This window comes from Cavia porcellus, unplaced genomic scaffold, assembly GCF_034190915.1.
Source record: "Cavia porcellus strain 051 isolate PalLab524CR breed Dunkin Hartley unplaced genomic scaffold, mCavPor4.1 scaffold_1, whole genome shotgun sequence".
Taxonomy (NCBI): Eukaryota; Metazoa; Chordata; class Mammalia; order Rodentia; family Caviidae; genus Cavia; species Cavia porcellus.
The window spans coordinates 192,038,634-192,060,478 of NW_026947484.1; the positions used below are offsets into that span (position 1 = coordinate 192,038,634).

Consider the following 21,845-nt stretch of genomic DNA (forward strand, 5'->3'; position numbering starts at 1 on the left):
TGGTATGGGAAATGAGACTGGTTAGGATTATAATACCAAAGCAGTACCAAGCAGGCTTTCCCAGGCAGAGGGTCATGGGCTGTAGGAGGGAGTAAAGGCAGGCATTGTGGAGGTGGCCTTTTGAGTGGTTCCTCAGATTGTGATGTCTTGAACAGCACTATGAAGATTCTATAGTAACAAATGGTTTGTGAATGGCACGGACTGCTTAATTTAGAATGTGCCAGAGACTGGGAAAGCAATCCTGCTGTGACATGTCACCCCACTGATGGCCAGGATTGATGCGGTTGATGTGGCTGGCTAAACAGATGTCCTTTCTTACTGATCCATGTACATCCTTCCCAAAGCTGTATGCTCAGTCCAGAGGATGCCATCCCCAGGCGGGGAAGTGCCTTCCTCAGTCGGGGATACAAGTAGCTGCTTCCCTGCTAGAACCTCTAAACAAGCTGTCAAGAATGTGCCAGGTATGGTGGTGCATGCCTGAAATCCCAGCACCTGGGAAGCTGAGGCAGGAGGATATTCATGAGTTTGAGGCCAGCCTGAACTACATAGCAAGACCATTTCAAAAGTGATACAAGAATGAACACAGTGAATGTGAGCGAAATCAAAGAAAGCCCAAGCAGCCAGTGCAGTAACAAAAGCTCCACAGGTAACTAGCAGTGGAGGGATGATGAATTAACCCAAGTGTGGTATTACTGGAGTCTGCCTCAGTCTCCAGTTTGGAAAGATCAGTAACTATGCAAAAGGTCACTGTAACACAGCTTTATTACTTGCTTGAAATATCAACAAAGAAGTGAACTACATCAGGGTCTGAGGGCAGGTGATGGATGTGTTAGAGCACTGTCTCTTAGATGCACCCATTGTGTACACTGATGTAGTCCAGGAGCTTTCTGGGAGGAGGAAATGTTCCACAACCTGCACTCCGATACCACCTGCCCACTTCTGGCTAATGAGCACAGGGAATGTGACTGGTGCCCATGATTATTTTTAATCAAATAGCTACTGTGCTTACAGAGTACTATAATGGACAGCCCAGGTTTGGATGGAGCTCTTTATGAGAGAAACAACGAACTAAGAACTTCAACATGTTACAGGAACTGAGGAGGGGGGATTACCCCATATTCATGCCAGCCTGACACTTCTACTGCTGATCTAAGAGAAGATGAAAGGTCTTACTACAGACCACACCCTCCAGACAGATTGCTAGGGAAATATATGGTCCCAGAACCTAAACCAAGGAATGGTGACAAAGTACGAAATGTCTAGGTTGGTGAAGGATTCGGGATGTGTCTAGGTGACAGGGAACTAATGTTTAGCATGCAACTCCCTTTTCTGATGAGAATTTCTACAGAATTCTACTATAGGAAACAAACTTAGAGCTGTTTTAGTTTAAGGTAGGGATGGGAGCCCAATGGCTGTGCTTCCTCAGTCCGAGAAAGGATAGAAGAGAATCCCTCTTACATTAAAGCCTCACTCCAAACTACATCTTGAGGTCAATAAAGAAGCTTCATTTATATTGTTTGAAACAAATTTATTCTCAGAATAATGCACGAAAGCACAGGTTTGAGGCTACTGCTGGCAGCTTCCACCCTTCCTCTTCTTCCCCCCTCCTCTCTGAATGCCAGGGAGAACACAGTTGAAGGAAACATGCAATCACAAACAATGATCAACTCTAAAGACAAAAGGTTTGGTCCAAAAGAACTCAACATAATTAATCCAATTACTGTGAACAGCTTCACGGAGTAGGATTAAGATATTGCAGATGTAGTGTTTCCAAGGGTGGCTCTTCAGTGCACCAGGGGGGCCTGCTTGAGGGAGATGAGGACCGAGCGCATGCGGGAGACGTCTTTGGCCTGCTTGCTGGACTTAGGATTAAAGTCACACAGCCGGGCCACCCGTTCCCACTCTGTGCCTGGGGACGACTCATCAATGTCATTTACAAAGGCTTCTTCTGCTGCCCTGGAAGCAACAACAAAATATGTTGGTTTAATGTAGAACCCTCTTTGAGTAACCTCTTGGCTGCCTTGCTACAGAAAGTAACTGTCTCTTTAAGCTTGACTCAGGGTCCTTCCAGCTTTCCCAAGAGTAACTGTCCCTGGCCCAGGTCAGACATAGGGGCAGATACATGGCCGGTTCTCCTAGGCACAGGGTGCCAGGCTGCTGTGTAAAATGGTGGAATACAGGTGTTTGGTTCGGGTTCACTCTCTCCGTCTAGCTCTCTTTGCTCCTAAGGAGCGTTACAAAAGCAAGTCATTGGCCAGCTATATACTGCTTTCACTAACAGCAAAGCAGTAAGCTGGTCAAAGACTTGGCCAGTAGCTTACGCTGGGCTGTAATGCGTTTCATGGAAATTTCAAGACTTCTAAAAAGCCCGCAGGCCACTGCACAATAGCCTCTAGACTTATTCCTGAGGCTGGAGAGAAATAGGGCAGATAAAAAAAAATTCAAGACAAAGCTCCCATGCTAGCAGGCACTGAGACTACAGCCATTCTGGAAGGGGTTTATTAGAACATTCTCAAATTCAGCCAAAAGTTTGCCATTTTTCTCTCCAATCAGGTGCCTGGAGCCACTCAGGGTGCATTCTGGCAGGAGAGGCAATGTGAGCTGCTTTTTGGGAGGATGCTGCTCTAAAATTTTTCACACCAGTTAAGCCCACCCCCCAGTTGGAAACTAACTGGTGGGAGCTACAGCCCAGAAGGACAGAGGTTAAGAGGTGGGAAGACACAATTCATCTACTCCAACAAGCATCACGGGCAAAGCAGAAGCAATGGAGATGACCGGTCCGTGGGGACAGAGGGGTGGCACTATCACAGGGATGGCCGTGGCAAACACCGCTGAAGCCCAGAGCCACTACAACACTGCGACTTCATGGCACACACAGGTAGGGGCAGTGAGAAAGATTTACTTAACTGTTCTAGGCTGTAGCAAGGATGGTTTATGTTTGTGCTTAAAGGTGAGAAGAAAAGAAACAAGGAGAGAAACTTTAGGTCAGATATAGAAAGTGAGAATGAGCTCAATGCAGATGGTCAGTAAGCTAGACATGCCCTTGCCACTCTATCTACGCTGGGGAACGTGCAGTTGGCTTTGCTGGGCCACCCTGCTGCCCAGCAAAACCAGACTTGACCTTTCCATCCCCAGAGAGAATGTGTAAAGAGTCCAATCAAACAGCACCTGTAAGTCCAACATTTCACAATTCTCATTGCAAACGTGCCTGGAGGCCCAGAAAGCTCAGTTCTATCTTTCAATGGGTGAACATCAAGGTCGCAGGCCCTAATCTACGGAACTTAGGTCTGCCACCTCCATTCCGTCCTCATCTCCCTTTCATAAAAAGCTGGACTCAGTTTTTAATGAGGAAATGTGAGGACTGTTTCTAAATCTTCAGCAACGTTGCTCTGTCAACAGGAAAACTTCCAAAGAGGATGCAATATGAGGGGGAGCTAATGTCACCTATTTCAGACAGTCTTGGGTATCTAGATCTTCTTATAGGGTTGGGGAGTGGGCATCTGAAGCTGGCCACTGAACAGTAATTTCTGACATGTAAGATCATGGAGAAACAGTGACAGACGCCCATCAGACAAACCTTTCTGCCTCACCCTGAGAGAGGCAAGCAGCCCCACATTTTTGAAAGACTGAGTGCAGAAATGACAGTGCTCCCACAGCTGACTTTGGTAATGCAAGGTGCTGCTGCTCCCTGGCTCCTAACCTCTGGGATTTTTACCTGCTTCCAGGTGGAGAATCTTCTCTTTCCTACCCGGAGCAGGGAGGCAACAAGGCCATAGTAGCAGTGGCAGCAACAGCAGAAGGTCAGAGTTCACCCAAGTCCTAACCCTTCCCAGACACGATCACAAAGGACCCACATGTTTTGTAAGGGAGTTTCCCTCCAAAACCCCAAATATGGAAAATGGCCATCAGAAGGTGCAGGAAGTGTTAATTCTTTAAGACCAGCAATGAATCACACCCCAGTTACCGACTCTCAGGCAGCCCCCACAGTGCCAATTTGAAATATTTTAAAATGCAAAGCATCTTGTGACATAAAAGGAGCATTAACTCTAAACAAGAAATAGAATCAAAACAAGGAATTAGTTTTGCAACATACACATAACCAATCACGTCAGCGAAGGGTTGTCTGTAGAAAGCTTCATCTGCCACCCTAGACAGCAAGAGGTCCCAAAGGCAGGCAAGCAGGCAGGAGAAAAGAGAGAACATTGAGAAGCAGTGACATCTCAAATCCACAGCAGAGGTGCGGCTCCCGGCTCTGTCCTGGTCCCTGGGAGGCTTCCAGCCCTGGACGCTCCAGCGGGCCGAAGCTTCCCACTGGCCTCCCACATGCGGCTCCTCCATGACAGCAAGCAGGCAGCTTCAGCTCTGGGGCTTCCCCACAACACTTTAAAAAGCACCCACTTGTGAGCTAAGCCCCTTCACATACGGTATGTTGATTCAATCCTAAATAATCTATGCCACTGAGCACTCTCAGCCCACTTCACAGATGTGGGTAGCTGAGGTTACACTGAGATAAAGCAACTTGCTCAGTGGCAGCACAGTGGCAGTATTCAGAAGCCACAACCTAGGCAGCCTGGCGGTAAGTTCATTTCACTACATCAAACCTGTTCCCTAGCTGGTGTGTGCTCAGGAAGCCAAGTCACCCTTTTGCCAGCCTTGAGGCAATATCACTGGGCAAGAACACTGCTGGTCACCAGATGCCATTGGTCCTAAAGATGTAACCCTAGATCTCGGAATATCCAAACATCTTGCTTTAATACACTGGCTGGGAGGGTAACTTTCTGGTCTCTGGAGAAGAGCCCTGCTTCAGAGGAAAAAGCAGCTGAGGCTGGTGGTGCAGGGAAGAAATGTGGGCTCAGTCCTAGTTTCTGTGTGTCCCTACTTGAGTAAGGCTGGAGTGCTTTCTGCAGACCACGCTACACCAGACTTGGTGGCTTTGACGAAGGGCAGCCTAGATGCACAGCTTTATCCCTCCCGCTCTCCTCCCTTCCTTCCCTCCCTCCCTCCCTCCCTCAGAAGAGACAATGGACCAACATGGCAGGGTGCTAGCACTTCTGTGCAGGAGGGGGCACACTGCAGAAACAGGCCGGCTTTGACTTTGCTGCCCCAACTGAACTCCGAGCCCAGCCTCGCTCATCCACTCCCCTGGCCCCGGCTGAGCTGGCGGAGGGTGGAGACAAGTGGGATGGTACTTTTTAAAGGGTAATCATGCCCAGTCATTAACTTAAATACACATATTTATTTGAAGACAAATTCTAGTAATCTTAGCTTCAGTTTATTTTGAAACTCACACATACCCTTTTCTCTTCCATTTGGTTTATACACAGGAGGTGTTTTGTAGAAATTTAGAGAAAGCAAAAAGAGCAGCCTGATTGTAAGTCAAAGTGACCCAGCAGGGAAACAGAGTTGTTTGTGGATCAAGTGAGGAGAAGGGACAGGAAAGACAGGCCTGAGATCCTTTATAACCCTGAGATCCTTTCCTCCTTTCCGTTTACACAAAGGGCTATCCCTAAGCGATTTCAAATCAGCTTGCTCTTGACTGGAAGAGAAAAAAGGCTTGGTGACTCTTGTCAAGGCATCACCACCAAAAGGCCTGAGTGCCAGCCTCTGCTCCTCTGTGGCTGGCCTCAGGACCAGAGGGCTTGTCAGCAACAAGCACAGCTCCAGAGGGACAAGCAGAAACTTCCACACACTGGGCATGGGCAGCAGCATCTCCTCTGCTCCCCACTTCTAGGAGGCCCTGAATGTGGTGACTGTCAGCCTGGCAGGGTGGGCCCAGGGATCCATAGAGGACAAGGAGAAAGAAGGCCTGACCAAAGACAAGCTCTGGAGGCCTAAATACAATGCACAGCTCATTCGATAAATAGCCCCAAACAGACAGGTAAAAACAGAAAGAAAAGTGTGCCACTGCTGAAGAGTCATGGGTCCCCAAACTTTATCACACCTCCAAAGAGCTCGAAAGTCTCAGCACCAGTCACCCATAACAAAGCAATCTTTCTTTTGGCTTGGAAAGGAACCTGTTCTGGGGTTGCTCTCCATCAGTGAACTGCAGGAAAGGTTAGTGCTCTGACCCCTGAAAAAGGAGTTCTTTTACACTGAATAATTCATGACTATGCAGTGACACTTAGGCCCTGACTGATTAAAAGGAGACAGATGCAGTCTAAGGACTATAGGCCGCAGACTGTGCATGTGGGACAGGACTCACCTCCCTGCTGGATACTCTGAACCTCCCCTGAGCTTGGCCCAGCTCTGCTACCAAGCCTTGGTGACTGAGCAGGGAGAGAATCCAGACAGCAGGCTGCCTGGGACACACAATGAGCTACACCCCCCTTCTGTCTCTGAACCTCCTCTTTTGAGCTTTTCTGGGGTTTTTGCTTCATCTCTGGGGTTCTCTTAACATGCAGCTATTGCAGAAGTCACCAAGGGAGAATGACACTTGTTTCAAATGAGCACCCATCTTCTTTTCTAAAAATATTATTTACCTACACACAGATAAGGACGATGCAGCACTTCACTGACATTTACGGCAGCTTGTTCTTTAGACTCTAAAGTTTAGAGCCAAACATGGGTGGAGGAGGGGCAGTAGTTAGCAACAGCAAAAATCTCTAGGGAGGGCACATGCCATTAAAAGCAACTCTCCAAATGGTTCTTAAACAGTTACTGCCTCCACCCACTGAGGAGCCATTGAAATAAAGTGTGAAGACCATCCCTTCTGTCCTGGTTACGACGGCTAACATATCACCACCTGTAAGAATACAGTCTCAGGTGCATGTGGCAGTTTCCACAAGACAGATGACCTGGTTTCTAAACAGCTCTGTGCAGTGTGTGCTGGGAAAGTCTCTGCTCTCGGGAATTTGAGAGGTCTTAGACCAGCCCTCTGATATCCCACAATTCCATGTAGGCCTGGGCTGTAGCTCAATGGTAGTGTGCTTACCTAGCATGTGCAGGGGCTGGGTTCATTCCCCAGCACTACTAAAAACGAAAAAAGCACCGACAACCACACACAGAGTTCTAAGCAAAGAAGCTATTATAACCCCAACCCCAGAGAGAGTCATCACAGGCTGAGTGCTCATAACAGGTGTGCGTACTCTCCCATGACACCTGATTCTACACAGAGAGGTAAGCCTATTCTTTAAAATTTTTTTTACCATTTTTTTTGGGGGGGTCTTTTTGAGACAGAGTCTTGTTGTATAGTTCAGGCTGGCCTTGAGCTCACTTTGTAGCCCAGGCTGGTCTCCAACTCACAACAATCCTCCTGCCTCAGCCTCCCTGAATGCTGGGATTACAGATGTGCACCACTACACCTGGCTTTTTTTTTTTTTTTTTAAAGAGAATAAAACCAAACAAAAATAAAACAGAATAAAGCCAATCAAAACAGACCAACAGAAGCAATACAGGACTTCGAAACAACAGGAAATCAATAGTGGCTACCACAAAGCCTCTTGTTATCTTCAAAATAGCTGCTCAATGGGGCTGGGGATTTAGCTCAGCGGCATAAGCACCTGCCTTGCAAGCAGGCGGTCGTGAGTTCGATTCCCGGTACCGATAAAAAATGAAAAAGACAAAAAAAAAAAAAAAAAAAATAGCTGCTCATTTTAAATAGCATTGTAGCAAATAGGACTTGAAAGTATCTCTGCAACAGGAAGCTTGTTTCCAACATATTTATTATTTAAGTCTGAAAATCTGTGTCCAAGTGTTGCAGCCTTGGAGACCCTGTATGGGGAGTGTCAACCCACTGTGCCGAGTACAGTGGGGCAGCCCCAAGTGCTCAGGCAGCTTGCTGGGAACATCACCGCGTTCCCTCCTCTTTTGTTACAGCCCTGGACTTGCACCCGAGGAAATCCCCCAGAGCAGACACGTGGCCCAGGGGCCTACTTCATGCTGATCATAAGCTTACGAAGAAGTCCCAGACTGCTGGGTGGCAGCTACTGCTTCCTGCACCTGAAGCTCACCACTCAACAGTCCCCACCATACCTCCCTAAACTATCAAATGGACCTGACAGGTACTCAAGAAAACATCCCTTAGAGGAAGATGACCAAGACAGAGGTATGTGCCTGGCACCGAAGAGGCAGCTGACAGAATAAAAATGACCAAGGAACACAAAGAATGAAGGAAGGGCCGCTCCATGAAGAGTCCATCTAATCGGTCACAGCTGCTGCCTAACGGCATCAGTTGGCTGGTGAAGGTGGTGAGCCCACTTTCCCACAGACATCCAGCCAACAGAGATGCCAGAGACAAGGGCACATCACACAATCCACTTGCTTGACTACAGAAACCTAAGTTTCTATTTAGAGAATTAAAACCGTTTTCACACAAGGTGAGAGGAGTGACGACTCTTCAGCAAGGGTGAGCTCTGAACCTAGCAGAAGAAAGTGACCAATCCGCCTTTCCCAAGGGAAGCAGGCTGCATAGTTCTCTCTAAGCTACTTCCAAGAAGGAAAGACTTCTCAGAAGTAAAGTGTATTAAACACCACGGTTGGCTTGATAGTGATAAGAGAATGAATGAGTTTTCGCCCAAGTATTTAACCATCAGTAAGGGAATAAAAGATATTCTAAAAAAAATATTTTAAGATTTTCCTGTGGAATACAGTTTTCCTGTGGAATACAGATTTTTCTGTGGATACAATTAAGTATCCAGTGAGCTAAATTTTGAAGTCACTGTGTTGGATTATTCTTGGCTACCTAATTACAAAGCCTATTTCCATGGTAATGGGTCCTTTTACAAAACACCCTTTAGATGGGCAGGGTTGTATTCAGGGGATCCAATCTAAGCAAGTCTTTATCCACCGCTAAAGTAATGAGACCCTTGTCCATTCATGAAAATGGCCAGCTGAAAATTCCACATCATCCACAAAGACTTATGAAAGAATTTTCCCTTTCCTGAATTGCAAACCAAAGTTTAGAGCTGATGCAAACCAAAGTCTTAAAGAGTTAAACTGGCTACCATTTGGGATGACTCAAGAGGGCTGAAATTGTGCTCACTAAACCGAGGAGCCTTGTGACCACTGTGTTTCAAGTACCTTTTTGCAAACCTGCAAAGACAAGGCACACTGAACCAGGCAGCACTGAGAACCGAGGCTGAGCGCTCGGCCATGGACCCGAGTCAGCCCTGGAAAAGCAGCAGGGCCGGAGCTGACACAAACTCACCTGTTGTTCGCTTTTGTTTTTTGCAGCTGCTCGTCCTGCCTTGCATACCACTCTTCTAGCTCCTTTATGGCTTTTTCTTTCCACTCGGCTTCCTGCTTCCGAGAATTGGCGTCTTTGAAGGGAAAGACGGGATAGATGAAGGAAAGCACAAATTTAAGTTTTCTTCCATTTATTTTAATCTTACTAAATTTATGGTGGGTGTGGGTATGGGAGCCTATGTGTGTCTGAGGAAGAACAGAAGGGAAGGGAAGATAAAATTCCATTTTCCTCTTTTTTAATGATTAAACCCAGGCCCTCTGCAACTGAGTTACATCCACAGCCACTTTTTATTTTTGAGACACATGTCACCTAAATCACCCAGGATGGACTCAAATTTGTGATCCTCTTGCCTCAGTTTCCCAGAATGCTGGAATTACAGCTATGAGCCACCACACCAAGTTCTATTTTCAAACTTTGTACAACCAACCCTTTAGATTTTAGCAATCCTCTTTCTGGTCTTTCAGCATATCCCAGTCCACTGATACCTTGAGGAGTCATTAATTGACCCTAATTATGAACCAACTGAATTCAAATCAGGAAGCAAAAGGAGGGGAAAGGGTGCAAAAATACCAACTCTTAATAAGGGTGGGTGGAGTCTTTTGGTGCACCAACTGGGGAAAAGACAATCAGAGATGCCGCTTTAGTAACGGTGTCAATATTAAGTTTGGACTGAGGTATTCACATTAGATGATCAATACAACTACAGTCTTCATCCCAACTTTGACAATTAGTGGTTTTATAAAATACAAGATGCCACTCTTATAACTAAATATGGGAGAAGTGCTTCCATGAACCAGGGTCTGTGAGGAAAATTACCAGAGATAGAGCTGATTCAGGACTCCACGAATGGCAGATGACAGAACATTAAGGTCAGAAAGAACCGGTCCTAGACAGACTGCAGAGACTTCTTGGCAGAGCCAGGGAAGACTTACAAAAAAGAATTCCAATGGAAAGACTAGCATGGCTTCCAGTTACCAGTTCACCAAAGGCTCTAGAAATAACAGTAAGAAATGCACACCAGGCATGTTTGCCAGAAGGAAGTCTCAAACCAAGTCTCTTAGGCCTAAATAAAGTTTTCCCTACAACACACAGTTAAGTCAGTACACATCACCTCAGCTGATGTACTTGATACTTAAGTTACTCTACTTCAACAGGCTACCAGTGATTGAGACAAAGTTCTAAACATGCAGAGCAAGAGCCAACCTACAACTAGTATCTTTGCGAAGAATAAGAACATAGTGACAATGTCAAGTGGCAATGTCAAGTAACTACTTGAAGGGAAAAAGAAAAAAAAAAAAGCCAGTGGCACTCTTGGGTATTTTTAGTCTTTGCAAGAAATGTCTTACAGAAGTAAATTCTAGAAAGCTGTTTCTACAACTAGAAGAAATAGCCTCAAAAGCTGAAAATTCTCTTAAAGCTTCAGACTACAAAGAACTTTTCAGAAATTATCTTACTCAGACTTTCTACTGATGGCTGTAAAGTGGATCATTAAACTCCTGCAATGCGCCTAATCGCAGCGGAGTGTGAATGTGTAGTGGGGTGCATGCTGCCACAAGGTGCTATGGGTGGGGATGCCCTGTGAGCAAGACGCTGAAAAACACCACACACTTTAAATGCAAGCTCTCCTTTGACAGTGGGGAAATTAACTTCAGAAGAGCATTTTATGACTGGGGAGTACTCACTTTCATTGTTCTCTACCAACCTTTAATAAACCTTTTACTATGTACTAGGACTATCATGGAATTTTTCAAAAATAATTTTGGAGGGGGCTGGGGATTTAGCTCAGCGGCATAAGCGCCTGCCTTGCAAGCAGGCAGTCATGAGTTCGATCCCCAGTACCAATAAAAAGGAAAAAGACCAAAAAAAAAAAAATAATAATAATAACAATAATAATAATTTTGGAAAAAGCATTCTAAATAAAAACTGAACCATTTGTAACAGAGGATAGTTACTGCATAAAACACTTCACTGTGACCTGGCACTGACATTTAAGAAGTGCCACTGGCAATAATAATTCAGTTTTTCAATGTTTAGCCTGACAAGATAAAACATCCATGCCTGGAACAATCTCTTTTGAGGCCAAAAGGGTGGAAAAGATAAACTGTCCCCCTTAGCGAGCAAGGCACACTGACAGGTACCTCTTCTGACTACTTCATTATTGTCTGCAGACAGGAAAATTATTTCGGAACACAGTCAGCAACCACGCTGAAAGCCACTGACACTGATTCTCTCTTAATGTCTTGTGCTTTTTCACAGTACTCACAGGGAAAAAGGTGATAATTGAAGAAACACCTTATTTGCAAACCAATTCAACTGGAATGTAAGGCCAAATGTCCACCTTTCCTCAAGAAGGTCTTAAATTAAGAGAACAACTCTCAGCCAAGCATGGCGGTACACACCTATAATCCCCGGATTTGTAAGACTAAATCAGGAGAATCAAAAACTGAAAGTCAGCCTGGGGTACACACTGAATTCAAGGCTGACCTGGACGATATCGGGAGACACTGGCTCAAGAAAGAATGAAAGAAAGGATAAAAGAACAAGAGAAAGTTTTCCACCACCAAAGAATATCTCTATGAAGAGGACAAATTTTGCTAATGTTAGGAAAAGAAAAGATAAACTAGGTTCAATAATGCTAAATATATGAGTATCAGCTAAGTACTGTCTTTAAATCTAACCAAAAGATACACAAAGAATAAGTAAGGACTACAGTTGCTAGCATCTTAAGACCTATGTTCACTTTCCTAAGCTGCACTTATCTGACAGAGCAGCTACTATGCAGCTACTTTCAATAAATTAATTTCTCAAAAGCTGGACTGGTGGTGCATGTCTGTAATCCCAGCACTCAGGAGGCTGAGGCAGGAGGATCACTGTGAGTTTAAGACCAGCCTGGGCTACAAAGTGAGCGCAAGGCCAGCCTAAACTACATAGTGAGACCCTGTCTCAAAATAAATAAATAAATTCATTAATTAATTTCTCAGTCACACTAACCACATTTCAAGTATTTAAGAACTGTATGTCGGTCAGTGGCTGCCATGCTGAATAGCGCAGTATTGAGGATTTCCATCATTAAAGACTATTATATAGTACTGTTGTTCAGGTTCAAACTTAGATACATCTTTGTTCTAAAAACTACATAAACTAGATACAAAAAATATGGCATCAATCAGCTTTGTCATCTGGGCTAAGTCCTTTCCTACCTCTGGGTGTCAGCTACCCCATCTGAAAAAGGAATCATGTTTTCACTAGGTCAGTGGCTACCAAGAAGGAATGATACACCTCACATTACTGTTACACAGAATGCCACTGATTCTAGATGTACAGTGAAATTATTTAGACACAAATATGTATCTTTTCTTTTCTTTTTTTTTTGGTCTTTTTGAGACAGGGTTTCACTATGCAGTTCAGGTTGGCCTTGAATTCACTTTGTAACCTAGGCTGGCCCCAAACTTGCAGCATTCATCCTGCCTCAGCCTCCCAGAGTGCTGGGATTACAGGCCATGCCATCATGCCTGGCTGCACTTTTTCTTTCTTTCTTTCTTGCTTGCTTGTTTGGCTTGCTTGCTTTTTCTTTCTTCAAAACAGGGTTATAAGGTCAAATGTAGCCCAGCTCACTTTGTAGCCCAGGCTAGCCTCAAACTCGCAGTGACCCTCCTGTTTCAGTCTCCCCAGTGCCACCGCAGTATGTACCTTAAAGCAGATAGGCTAATAAAAAGTCCAGGTAGTCAGGTGTGATGGTACATACTACACCAGCACTCTATGGGGATTAAACAGGAGGGTCACAAGCTTGAGTGTGACCTGGGCAACATAGTGAGACCTTTTCTCAAAACGTAAAGGGGCTAGAATATAGAGCACAATAATCCCAGGACTCAAAAAAAGGGGCCAGGGTGTAGCTGAGTGGCAGAACACTTACCATACATAAGGCCAGGGTTCCATCCCTAGCATCACACAGAAAAACTCCAGACCCTCTGATTAATACAAATTAAAAGGGGATAGAGGTAGAATTCAGGTCAACTACTCTACTGAAAACAAAGATAGAAAGGGAATCCTTACCAAGGGCTTCCAAACGTTCGGTTTGCTCTTCTCTCCATTTACGGATACTTTCAGGTTCTGACTGCAATCGATCCACTTGTGAAACAGCTGCATAACTGTCTGTTGGACCATTACTCTCCTTAACACAAAACATAATTGTGCTTTATCAGTGCCCAAAACTCCTTGCAACGAGTTTCACAGAAACTAGAACCTTTGGTTACATACAGCACTGGTGGTTGTTGTGAAACATTAAAAGATTACCTTAATAGCAACAATACAACCTTATGTGTCAATGGAGTACTTTCAACACCACTGCACTGAATCCTTACAATCTCTGGAAGAAGAATAGCTGTTGTCTTAGCTGTTAACACGTGGGTGTTAAGTGGAAAAGCTGGGGGCCAGTAGTTAACAGATATAGTAAGAAACTGTTAAATTTGCTTCCTCATCTGACAGAGATTATGTGGTACCTTCAAAGTTAACAAAGTACACAACAAAGCAAGTTCCACAGCCCCAGAATTCTAAATGCTATTATATCATCTATAAAAAGGTCGATACCATGTAATCATAATACAGAAAATTCTAAAAAGGAGTCCAAAAAGAAATGTATCAGTACTATAGGTATACCAGGGAGCAGGCAGGCAAATACAGGGGTACGGCCTGGGGTGACCCCCAACACAACTCTTTACAATAGGTAAGATTTGGGAATTAACAGATAAATTGGTAAGGGTCAAAGTGATGGAAAAAGGCTCCAAAGACTAACATTTGTTGAACTAGAGAATATTATCAGCTTAATGTAGTAGACTACAAAGATGGAAAGAAACTTATTTGGTCATTCACTTGTTACTGTATACTGATACAATACATGACACACAGGATTGGCTATTGTCATTAGTGGGAAGGGCCATTTCTTGAGAATAAATGTCATTTACACCAGGGCCAGGTCAGTAACATATTAACAGTTCCCTTCCTATTAATAGGACCTCTTTTTAAAACCTTTTACTTTGTTAATATAACAGCAACTACTATATCCAAAAAGTCAAAGGACTGGCTTTTCTTTGTAACCCAGTCAACTGAAAGTACAGGAAAAGGATAGCTCTTAACCATTATCATAGAACATAATGTATTCTATACCTGGTAGTATTCTCCATTCATCACTCCATCAACAGCATCTGCAAGAGATAAGATTCCAGTCTGTCAGTCAGGGCTCATCAAATGCTGGGCCAAAGAATTACATAATGGAACTGCTGTATGTGGCACATACTGTGAACTACAAAATGTTAGCCCTACCATCGGTACTAGATGTAACCACTTTTTATTGAATGAAACTAAGATGCACTTAAATACAAATGACAACTACTGTAACTTCATCAAAATGTGAACAAGCTGTTCCTAACCTCCCAAGTTCAAAACCTTTTAAGATTTTGTATTTTGGGGGGCTGGGGATTTAGCTCAGTGGCATAAGCACCTGCCTTGCAAGCAGGCAGTCGTGAGTTCGATCCATGGTACCAATAAAAAAAGGAAAAAGACAAAAAAAAAAAAAAATTTGTATTTTGGCTTAAAGATGGCAAATGGAAGCCTGGCAGAAGAGCCACATAGAGCAAGTGTTTCTCCAGGAAAGATCTGGAGAAAGTAAAGTTTGGCCCAGAATCATCAACAGTGAGCAAAGCCATCAGCTTCCTTTTCAAACCAGGGTGCTTTCTGGGACTCTATGCTATGGCTGGCCCAAGTTTGGTACCTAAAGGTCCTCAGTTGAGAATTTTTGTTAATTCCTCTAGTCCAGTGATAGGTTCTCTACCAGTAGCCCAAAGCAATCATGATTTGAGCATGCCAAAAGTCCACGTTTTTAAGGATCTAAGATACAGCTACTCCAGGCATGATGTGCAAGCCTTTTTGGCACATGAGTATTCGTGAGATATGTGAGAAAGTCCACCTTAAAATGTTTTTCCTTTAAGTAAGACCTATACATCTTTTATTCATTTAACACAAAATGGTCCCACAGACTAAACATAATTTAAAATACATAGTACCAAGTAAAAGTTTTTTAAATATCAGAATTTTCGTAACAGTCTGCATGTCCCTCTGAGGAGCTGCCGGCCTCCTCTTGAAAGCCTCAAAGTAATACTCTATCAATATACTCTATTGTCTATTGGTTTTGCAAATTTACACTACCTATTGTGCAGGACCTCTATTATCTTAACCTCAACTTTTCGAACTTTGGCAGTGACCGTCTTACTGCATGAAGATGGATGCAGAAGAGAGAAGAGATGCAAGAGCCCAGGTAACAACAGAAATGCCAGTCAGCCAGCATGGGCCACCATTATGAGGCTCTCACAGGGTGGTACATGGCAACACCAATTTTCTAACGGTCTGAGGCAGGAGACTCTGTCTTGATTGTTCCCTCCAAGGAAAACATTGCATCAAATCATTTTGCTGGCTTTCTTGATTCCCAACTAGTTAAACCCAAGTTAAATTGCCTAATACCTCATCAGTTCTAACATTTTATTTATTCTTTTTCTTTTCCCAATTCCTCCTGACTCTGAAGCCACTGAAATTTTTATAGTTTATTCCTCCACCATGCTCTTCTTGATACAAAACATGCCTTTTTAAGAAAGAAAATGGAGACAGAAGAAAATACCATGTGATCTCATCACTCAGCCCATTGGTTTGCATCTTTTTTTCCCCTTGCAATACTGGGGCTTGAACTCAGGGCTTTTGCACTTAGCTACATCTCCAGGCTTTAAAAAACAAAAATTGCATTTTATTTTGAGTCAGGGTCTCACTAAGTTGCCCAAGCAAGGCTTAACCTTGGGATCCTCTGGCCTTAGCCTCTCAGAGTACTGGGGTTACAGGCATGCACCACCATGCTCAATGAAACAACAGGCATTTAATGTCACTTACTTTATTTTTTTCTTTGCCAATATAAAGAAAAACACTAACTGCCTTTAAAATGTAGTGGTGAGAGTGGGCGGTAGCTCACTAGCACGTGTGAGGCCCTTGGTTCAGTCCCTAGCAATGCCACCTCCGCCCCCTCAAAAAAGTGACAGGAACCCTGAGTAAGCCAAGATGCCACAGCATCTATTAATGTGGTACACGATTACAAAGTCTTCTAAGCACAGAACCCACCTCAGCACTGACCTGTACTGAATGCTGGTTTTATGTATTTTATGTAAACATACCTCCCCCATTGTTCCTGACCTTATTTCTGTTTCATATTTGTGTTTTGCTTGTTTTTTCTAGTGTTGGAAACAGGAACTATGGCTTCACACAAGCTAACAACCATTCCTGTGCTTTACAAGAGTACAAAAATGAATTCCTCTCTCTTTCTTCAGACACAGTCTCACAGGTAGTTCAGGCTAGCCCTGAACTCACTATATTTAGCCCAGGCTGGTTGTGAAGTTGTGGTGAGCCTTCTGCCTCAGTCTCCCAAGTGCTGGGATTATAGGTGTGCATTCACCATGCCCAGCTATCCTTTTTTAACATTTTCTGAAATTTGGGTTTATTATGTAGCTCAGGCTGACCTATTTGAGGCATATTTGATCCTTTGCCTCAGCCTCTTTAACAAAAATATTTTATACATTTTTTGCCAGTGACCTTTTACCACGATATGCTTTAAATATAAAAGAAAAATGATTTTATTTTAAAAGCAAAACAAAAAATAAAGACAATGATACAGAATTTTTTAAAACAAAGTTATAGGAATTTAACACTAGTTAATATATTACATATTGTTATCTTCAAAGTAGCTGTTCAGTTGAAAAAAATGATCAAACAAAGCATAAACTCTTCTTTCTGATGAACAAAGATTAGTAGTATAGTTATTATCCACCAAGTTTTAGAAAGACAAAGTTCATCAAAAAGTGAATGAAAGTGCTCTAGAGCACGTCAACGGCTCCTGGGTCGGAGCACTGCTAGGTCACAGGCTTCGCACCTGGGAGACTTGGGAACCACCACCTCCTTGCCCAATCAGCTTGCTAGTTCGAGTTACTAACATGCGAGTGCGGTTCTCAAACCCTCACTGACAGGAGACTGTGATATCATGGTTTTAATTTTCTGCTAAACTGATATTAGAAAATAATAGGCTTGGTTGTGCCTATTATATACCACACCGGACACAGGATTTTTCTTCTTTACTAAACTGAATCTTGCTCATTCTTTTCGCTATCACTGGATCTCTAAGTATTTTCCATTAGTAATTCTCTCATATTGCAGTTATTACCTCCCTCTTGTCTTTTAATTTGATTTATGGCATTTAACATCCAAGAACTACTTAATTTCTATGTAGACACTATCAGTATTTCCTTCATAATCCCTGCATCTGCTTTTATGCTGAAGGCTTTTCCTACGGTAAGGTAAATACTCACTTTTCCTATAGTCCTTTTTAGAATGCCACTCTTTAATCCATCTAGATTTATTTTTACGTTAAGTTTTAAATCCTAGACCTACAATGGCTACTTTGACCAAGTCGGCACTATGGTTAATATATTACAGCTTCACATACCAACTATCCAGTTAATATATTCCAGCCCAGGGCCACTTTCAGAAGGGTAAACACGGATCACTACCTCATATACAAAACTAGAAACAACCCTTATCTTATGTCTCCTAAATTACATATTAGTTGTTCTTTACGTCTCTGAAGACTCATCCATATCCAGTGTTTGGGGTGTGCTCTGGATCTTTATTACTGTAGTATTATAGTAACACTCATTTTGTTTGTTTTTTGAGACAGGGTCTCGCTATGTAGTTCAGGCTGGTCTTTTTTTTTCCAGGCTGGTCTTGAACTCACTACGTAGCCCAGGCTGGCCTCGAACATGTGGCAATCCTCCTCCCTCAGCCTCCCAAGTGCTGGGATTACAGTATGTGCCACCAAGCCCAATTTATACTGCCATTCTAATATGAATCGACAACTGATCCAAGTCAAAGGATAGTCCGTAAGTAACAGAAACATCTAGGCCCTTAACTTACTAGGACAGCTAAGCTAAAACTGAGCCACTAATTAGCTTATTACTTCAGAAACACTGTTTAACTTTAATGGGTCACTTCAGCAGTGACCCATTCTCACGCAAAATATGATGGCATTACCATTCAACTTACAGAGCATACATAAATGTACAGTACACTTAAATAGTATGTATGAGATTTCCCTAAATTTCCCTCTACCACTGCTACCAATAAAATTCATCCACTTCTTCCCTCCTCCAAGAAAGGACACGTCAGAAACACAGTAACGAGCGCCTTTATCACTTTTCCTCTGCCCTCCATCCCACACTCCTCTAAGCCCTTAGGAGTGACGGCCACCTCTGCTCTACTGGCCCTTCCTTCCTTTCCATTTTTTTGGTTGGTTGGTTGTTGTTTTGGTACCACAGATTGAACTCACGATCTCACACTTACCAGACAAGTACCTCCCAAACCACTGCACCCAGCTGACTGTCTCCTACCTCTACACTTGAGTTTCTTCTCTGGATCACCTAACAACTGAGGGAATCATCCAAGGCTCAGTTGTTTCTGCCTGTGCCCATTCTCTTTGAGAATTACCTCTTTACCTCTCTCCTCTAACTGTTATAGCCAACTACCGGCATCTTCTGGTTGAAACAGAGGACCTATCTAAAATCTCAATTTACTCAGTATAACGCAAAGCTAATAAACTCCTTCATCCTGCCCTCCAAAAAGAACAGCATCTAAGATTCACTGTTTGCTTACTAGTAAGCACTTTACAATACTCTTTAACATGATCCTAAAAATTACATACGGCATGTATTATGCACCTTTTATACAGAAGAAAACTAAGGCAACAGTGATAGTTACATAAATTATCTAAGACCACAAAGTTGCATTCATATTCAAATGGATGGGCATGACGGTACACACCTGTAATTCCAGCACTTGGCTACAAAGTGAGTTCAAGGCCAGCCTGAATTGCACAGAGGAAACTTATCTCAGAAAGACAAAAACAAAAAACCCCAAAACAAACACTCAAGTAGCAAAGGGGTGCACAGAATCCTATCACTAGGGTGACAATGGGGGTGGGGAGTGCGTGCATGAGTAGATCAAGTTCTCTAATCCCAAAAGGAACTGCTGACCACTGCACTATTACCAACCTCAACCACACAGTCAGGGATCTGGCATTAAGTCACTGAATGCTTAGTCCTTTAAGAACGCCTTTTCCAGGAACTAAGTCAGCAATCATCCCTTTCCTTCCCTTTGCTGAAGGCTTGATACACAAAGGGCTCCATCCTATCTTCTTCCTTTTACTTTCCCAAATTGCCTACCAGCAAGATTCACACGTTCTATACATACAGGACTCTCTTGGAGCAAGTATATGAGCCTGTGCTAAGTGCCAGACACAACAGTGAGTAAGAGTAACATTATCACTGAACCACGACAGCCCTCTAACTCTGGGTCCTCCTTCTCCCAATGCTGTGCTAGCCTGAACAGTCCCAAGTGGTTTTCTTTCATCCCACCATACACATGTTTGTAGGTGGCTAAAACACCCACAAAAGTGTAGTACAGTCTAAAGTTGGGGAGCCAGACAGAAGCCTACCCTCTTGCCCATCACATAATGCATGCTTGTGGGAGCCTGGAGTTCTGCCATCTATTGAAAGTCAGCCTTAACAAAGGGTTTGTAAAAGAAGATGAAAAAATCAATGATAGAAAATGTTTTTAAAAAGTGGGGATACTTGGGGCTTGTCTATGAATACATCCTTTTTTCTGAAGCAAGTCCCCTCTTTAGGATTCAATTTGTTCTTCTACTAAATGAAGGGGTAAACTAAGGATCTAAAAAGTAGGAATGTTTTCTGGTAAATGTTAGAAACTTTCCAATAACAAAAAAAGGCCTAGGTAATTATATTAGCTCAGTGACATAGCGCCTGCCTGGCAAGCGCAAGGTTGTGTGTTCAATTCCCAACACCAGACACACACACATACACACACACTCTAATCGCGTAAAGCCTGCTTCAACTTTCAGTCACTTGCCCAGTTCTGTTCCACCTGCTGTCTGTAAACTGCATACTGAGTTTACCACATGTTGTTCTGGGGAACTGATTTGCTTAAGGGGTGGCAAAAAAACCCCTCAAGACTGCAAACTACTCTTTACTCCCTGCAAAAGGATTCTGCCTGGCTGGCACAGAAATTCGAGAATTGTCTCAAATACACACAGATCACCACTCTACTTCGCCAACGTTCCTTATTGCCTCAAGCCCCACCTAACTCTCATGTGGCACCTCAAGGTTTGAGTTTAGGGCGGTACAGACCCTCTCATCTGCCCTAATAGGGCTCTTTTTTCCTTTAGTTGGAATGTTTTATTAATTAAAAGTCACGTCTCCTTTCATCTAGCTAATTTTCTACTCTATACTACTGACAGGTACAGTCCGCTTAACAACCCCCACCCCAATCCAAAGCATCACACTAAGGCAAGGCATTCAAAGTTCAAACTGTCATCCTACCCACCCCCACCGTCCACCTCGTGGCGGGGGGGGGGGGGCGCACACTGCATTCTCTTCTTCCCTCGCTGATTGGCCTAGACTAACCTTGGGGTCTTCTAAGGCAATTCTGCTTACCAAAGCTGTTCCTAGAGGAGGAAGAGCTCTTCTAGGAACTCAACAATGACAAAGTCCTAAGCCCTCCGGTCCGGAGTTTCTCTCTGCACGGCTTGAGCATCTTTCCTGAGTTCCTTACTCCTCCGTTCCTCCCCACACTCCAGCACTGTACATTTTAAATGCTGAATTACATCGCCGTTTATGTTTCTATGTCTCAAAAACGCTACTATTATTCTAAAGATAGCTAAAAATAAATCTTTCTGCCTTCCCTTCCAGTAACTGGTTCTTTCCAGGCTCAGAGCTGCCTTTAAATCTGACCGAACTGCGCCAATGCGGCTGCTTCAGACACCTGGCTTAAAGCACTGCAACTGCTTGATGAAAAGTTAAACGGAAGGGGCTTCCTCCGGTTCCTGAGCCTCACAGCAACCCAACCCTATCTGGTTTCTCGCTCCGCCGCGCCCAGCGACACCCGATACTCAGAACGGGACAGGCTTCCCGGGCTGAGGCTTCTGCATCACTGGGCCGGGGGCTCGTTTCCGCTTTGTGGTCTTCCCTAGCCTGGGGCTCGGGAGAACACGGGCCAAACGGAAACTCTCGGAGCCACTCTGGGCTAAGTTTCTCCACAACTCCTCCCGCCCCGAGCGCGCCCGCACTCTCACCCGGACCGCCCGGCGGCTCTCCGTGCGGCTGAGGCCCGGGGGCACCGCCGTCCAAGATAGCGAAGGCCTCGTCGTTCTCGATGCCCGCGATCTCACTCTCCTGCTGCGCCAAGAAGGCCGCGGCCGGGTCTTCCTCGCCGGCCACCCCGTTCCCTAACGCGGAGCCGGCGGGGGCGCCGAACGGATCTAGCTCAGCCATGGCGGGCAAGTCAACGGCACTGACGACACCAACGCAGAGAGTCCTGCTGACTGACACACGTCCACGGCACCCGGCAGCGGCCGCTGTGGTGGCGACTACCGTAGGAAGACGAGCCGGAGGGGCGGAGCGGGGGAGAAGGTAGAAACGGAAGCCCTGCCACTATATCCGGTCGGTCTGAGCCGCGCAGAGAGCCGGAAAGGGAGCAGCCAATCCGGAGTGAGCAGCTGTCCAATCGG

At 44.3% G+C, this 21,845-nt stretch overlaps 1 protein-coding gene across 4 annotated transcripts; it reads right to left on the reverse strand.

Annotated features, from left to right (window-relative positions):
• Positions 1 to 1,507: 1,507 nt before the first annotated feature.
• Positions 1,508 to 21,752, reverse strand: Clta (clathrin light chain A). 4 transcript variants are annotated; one of them, XM_003470871.5, is made up of 7 exons: positions 21,411 to 21,752; positions 14,348 to 14,385; positions 13,238 to 13,355; positions 9,146 to 9,257; positions 4,094 to 4,147; positions 2,908 to 2,943; positions 1,508 to 1,956 (listed from the first exon to the last, which is right to left on the reverse strand). In XM_003470871.5, the coding sequence occupies exons 1-7, from the start codon at positions 21,607 to 21,609 to the stop codon at positions 1,785 to 1,787; spliced, it is 729 nt and encodes a 242-aa protein (XP_003470919.1). In that variant the 5' UTR covers positions 21,610 to 21,752; the 3' UTR covers positions 1,508 to 1,784. The 4 variants fall into 4 exon arrangements, with proteins under 4 accessions (XP_003470919.1, XP_023421289.1, XP_003470922.1 ...); XM_023565521.2 differs by lacking the exon at positions 2,908 to 2,943; XM_003470874.5 differs by lacking the exon at positions 4,094 to 4,147 and having other exon boundaries at positions 21,411 to 21,751.
• Between the last annotated feature and the right edge of the window lie 93 nt (positions 21,753 to 21,845).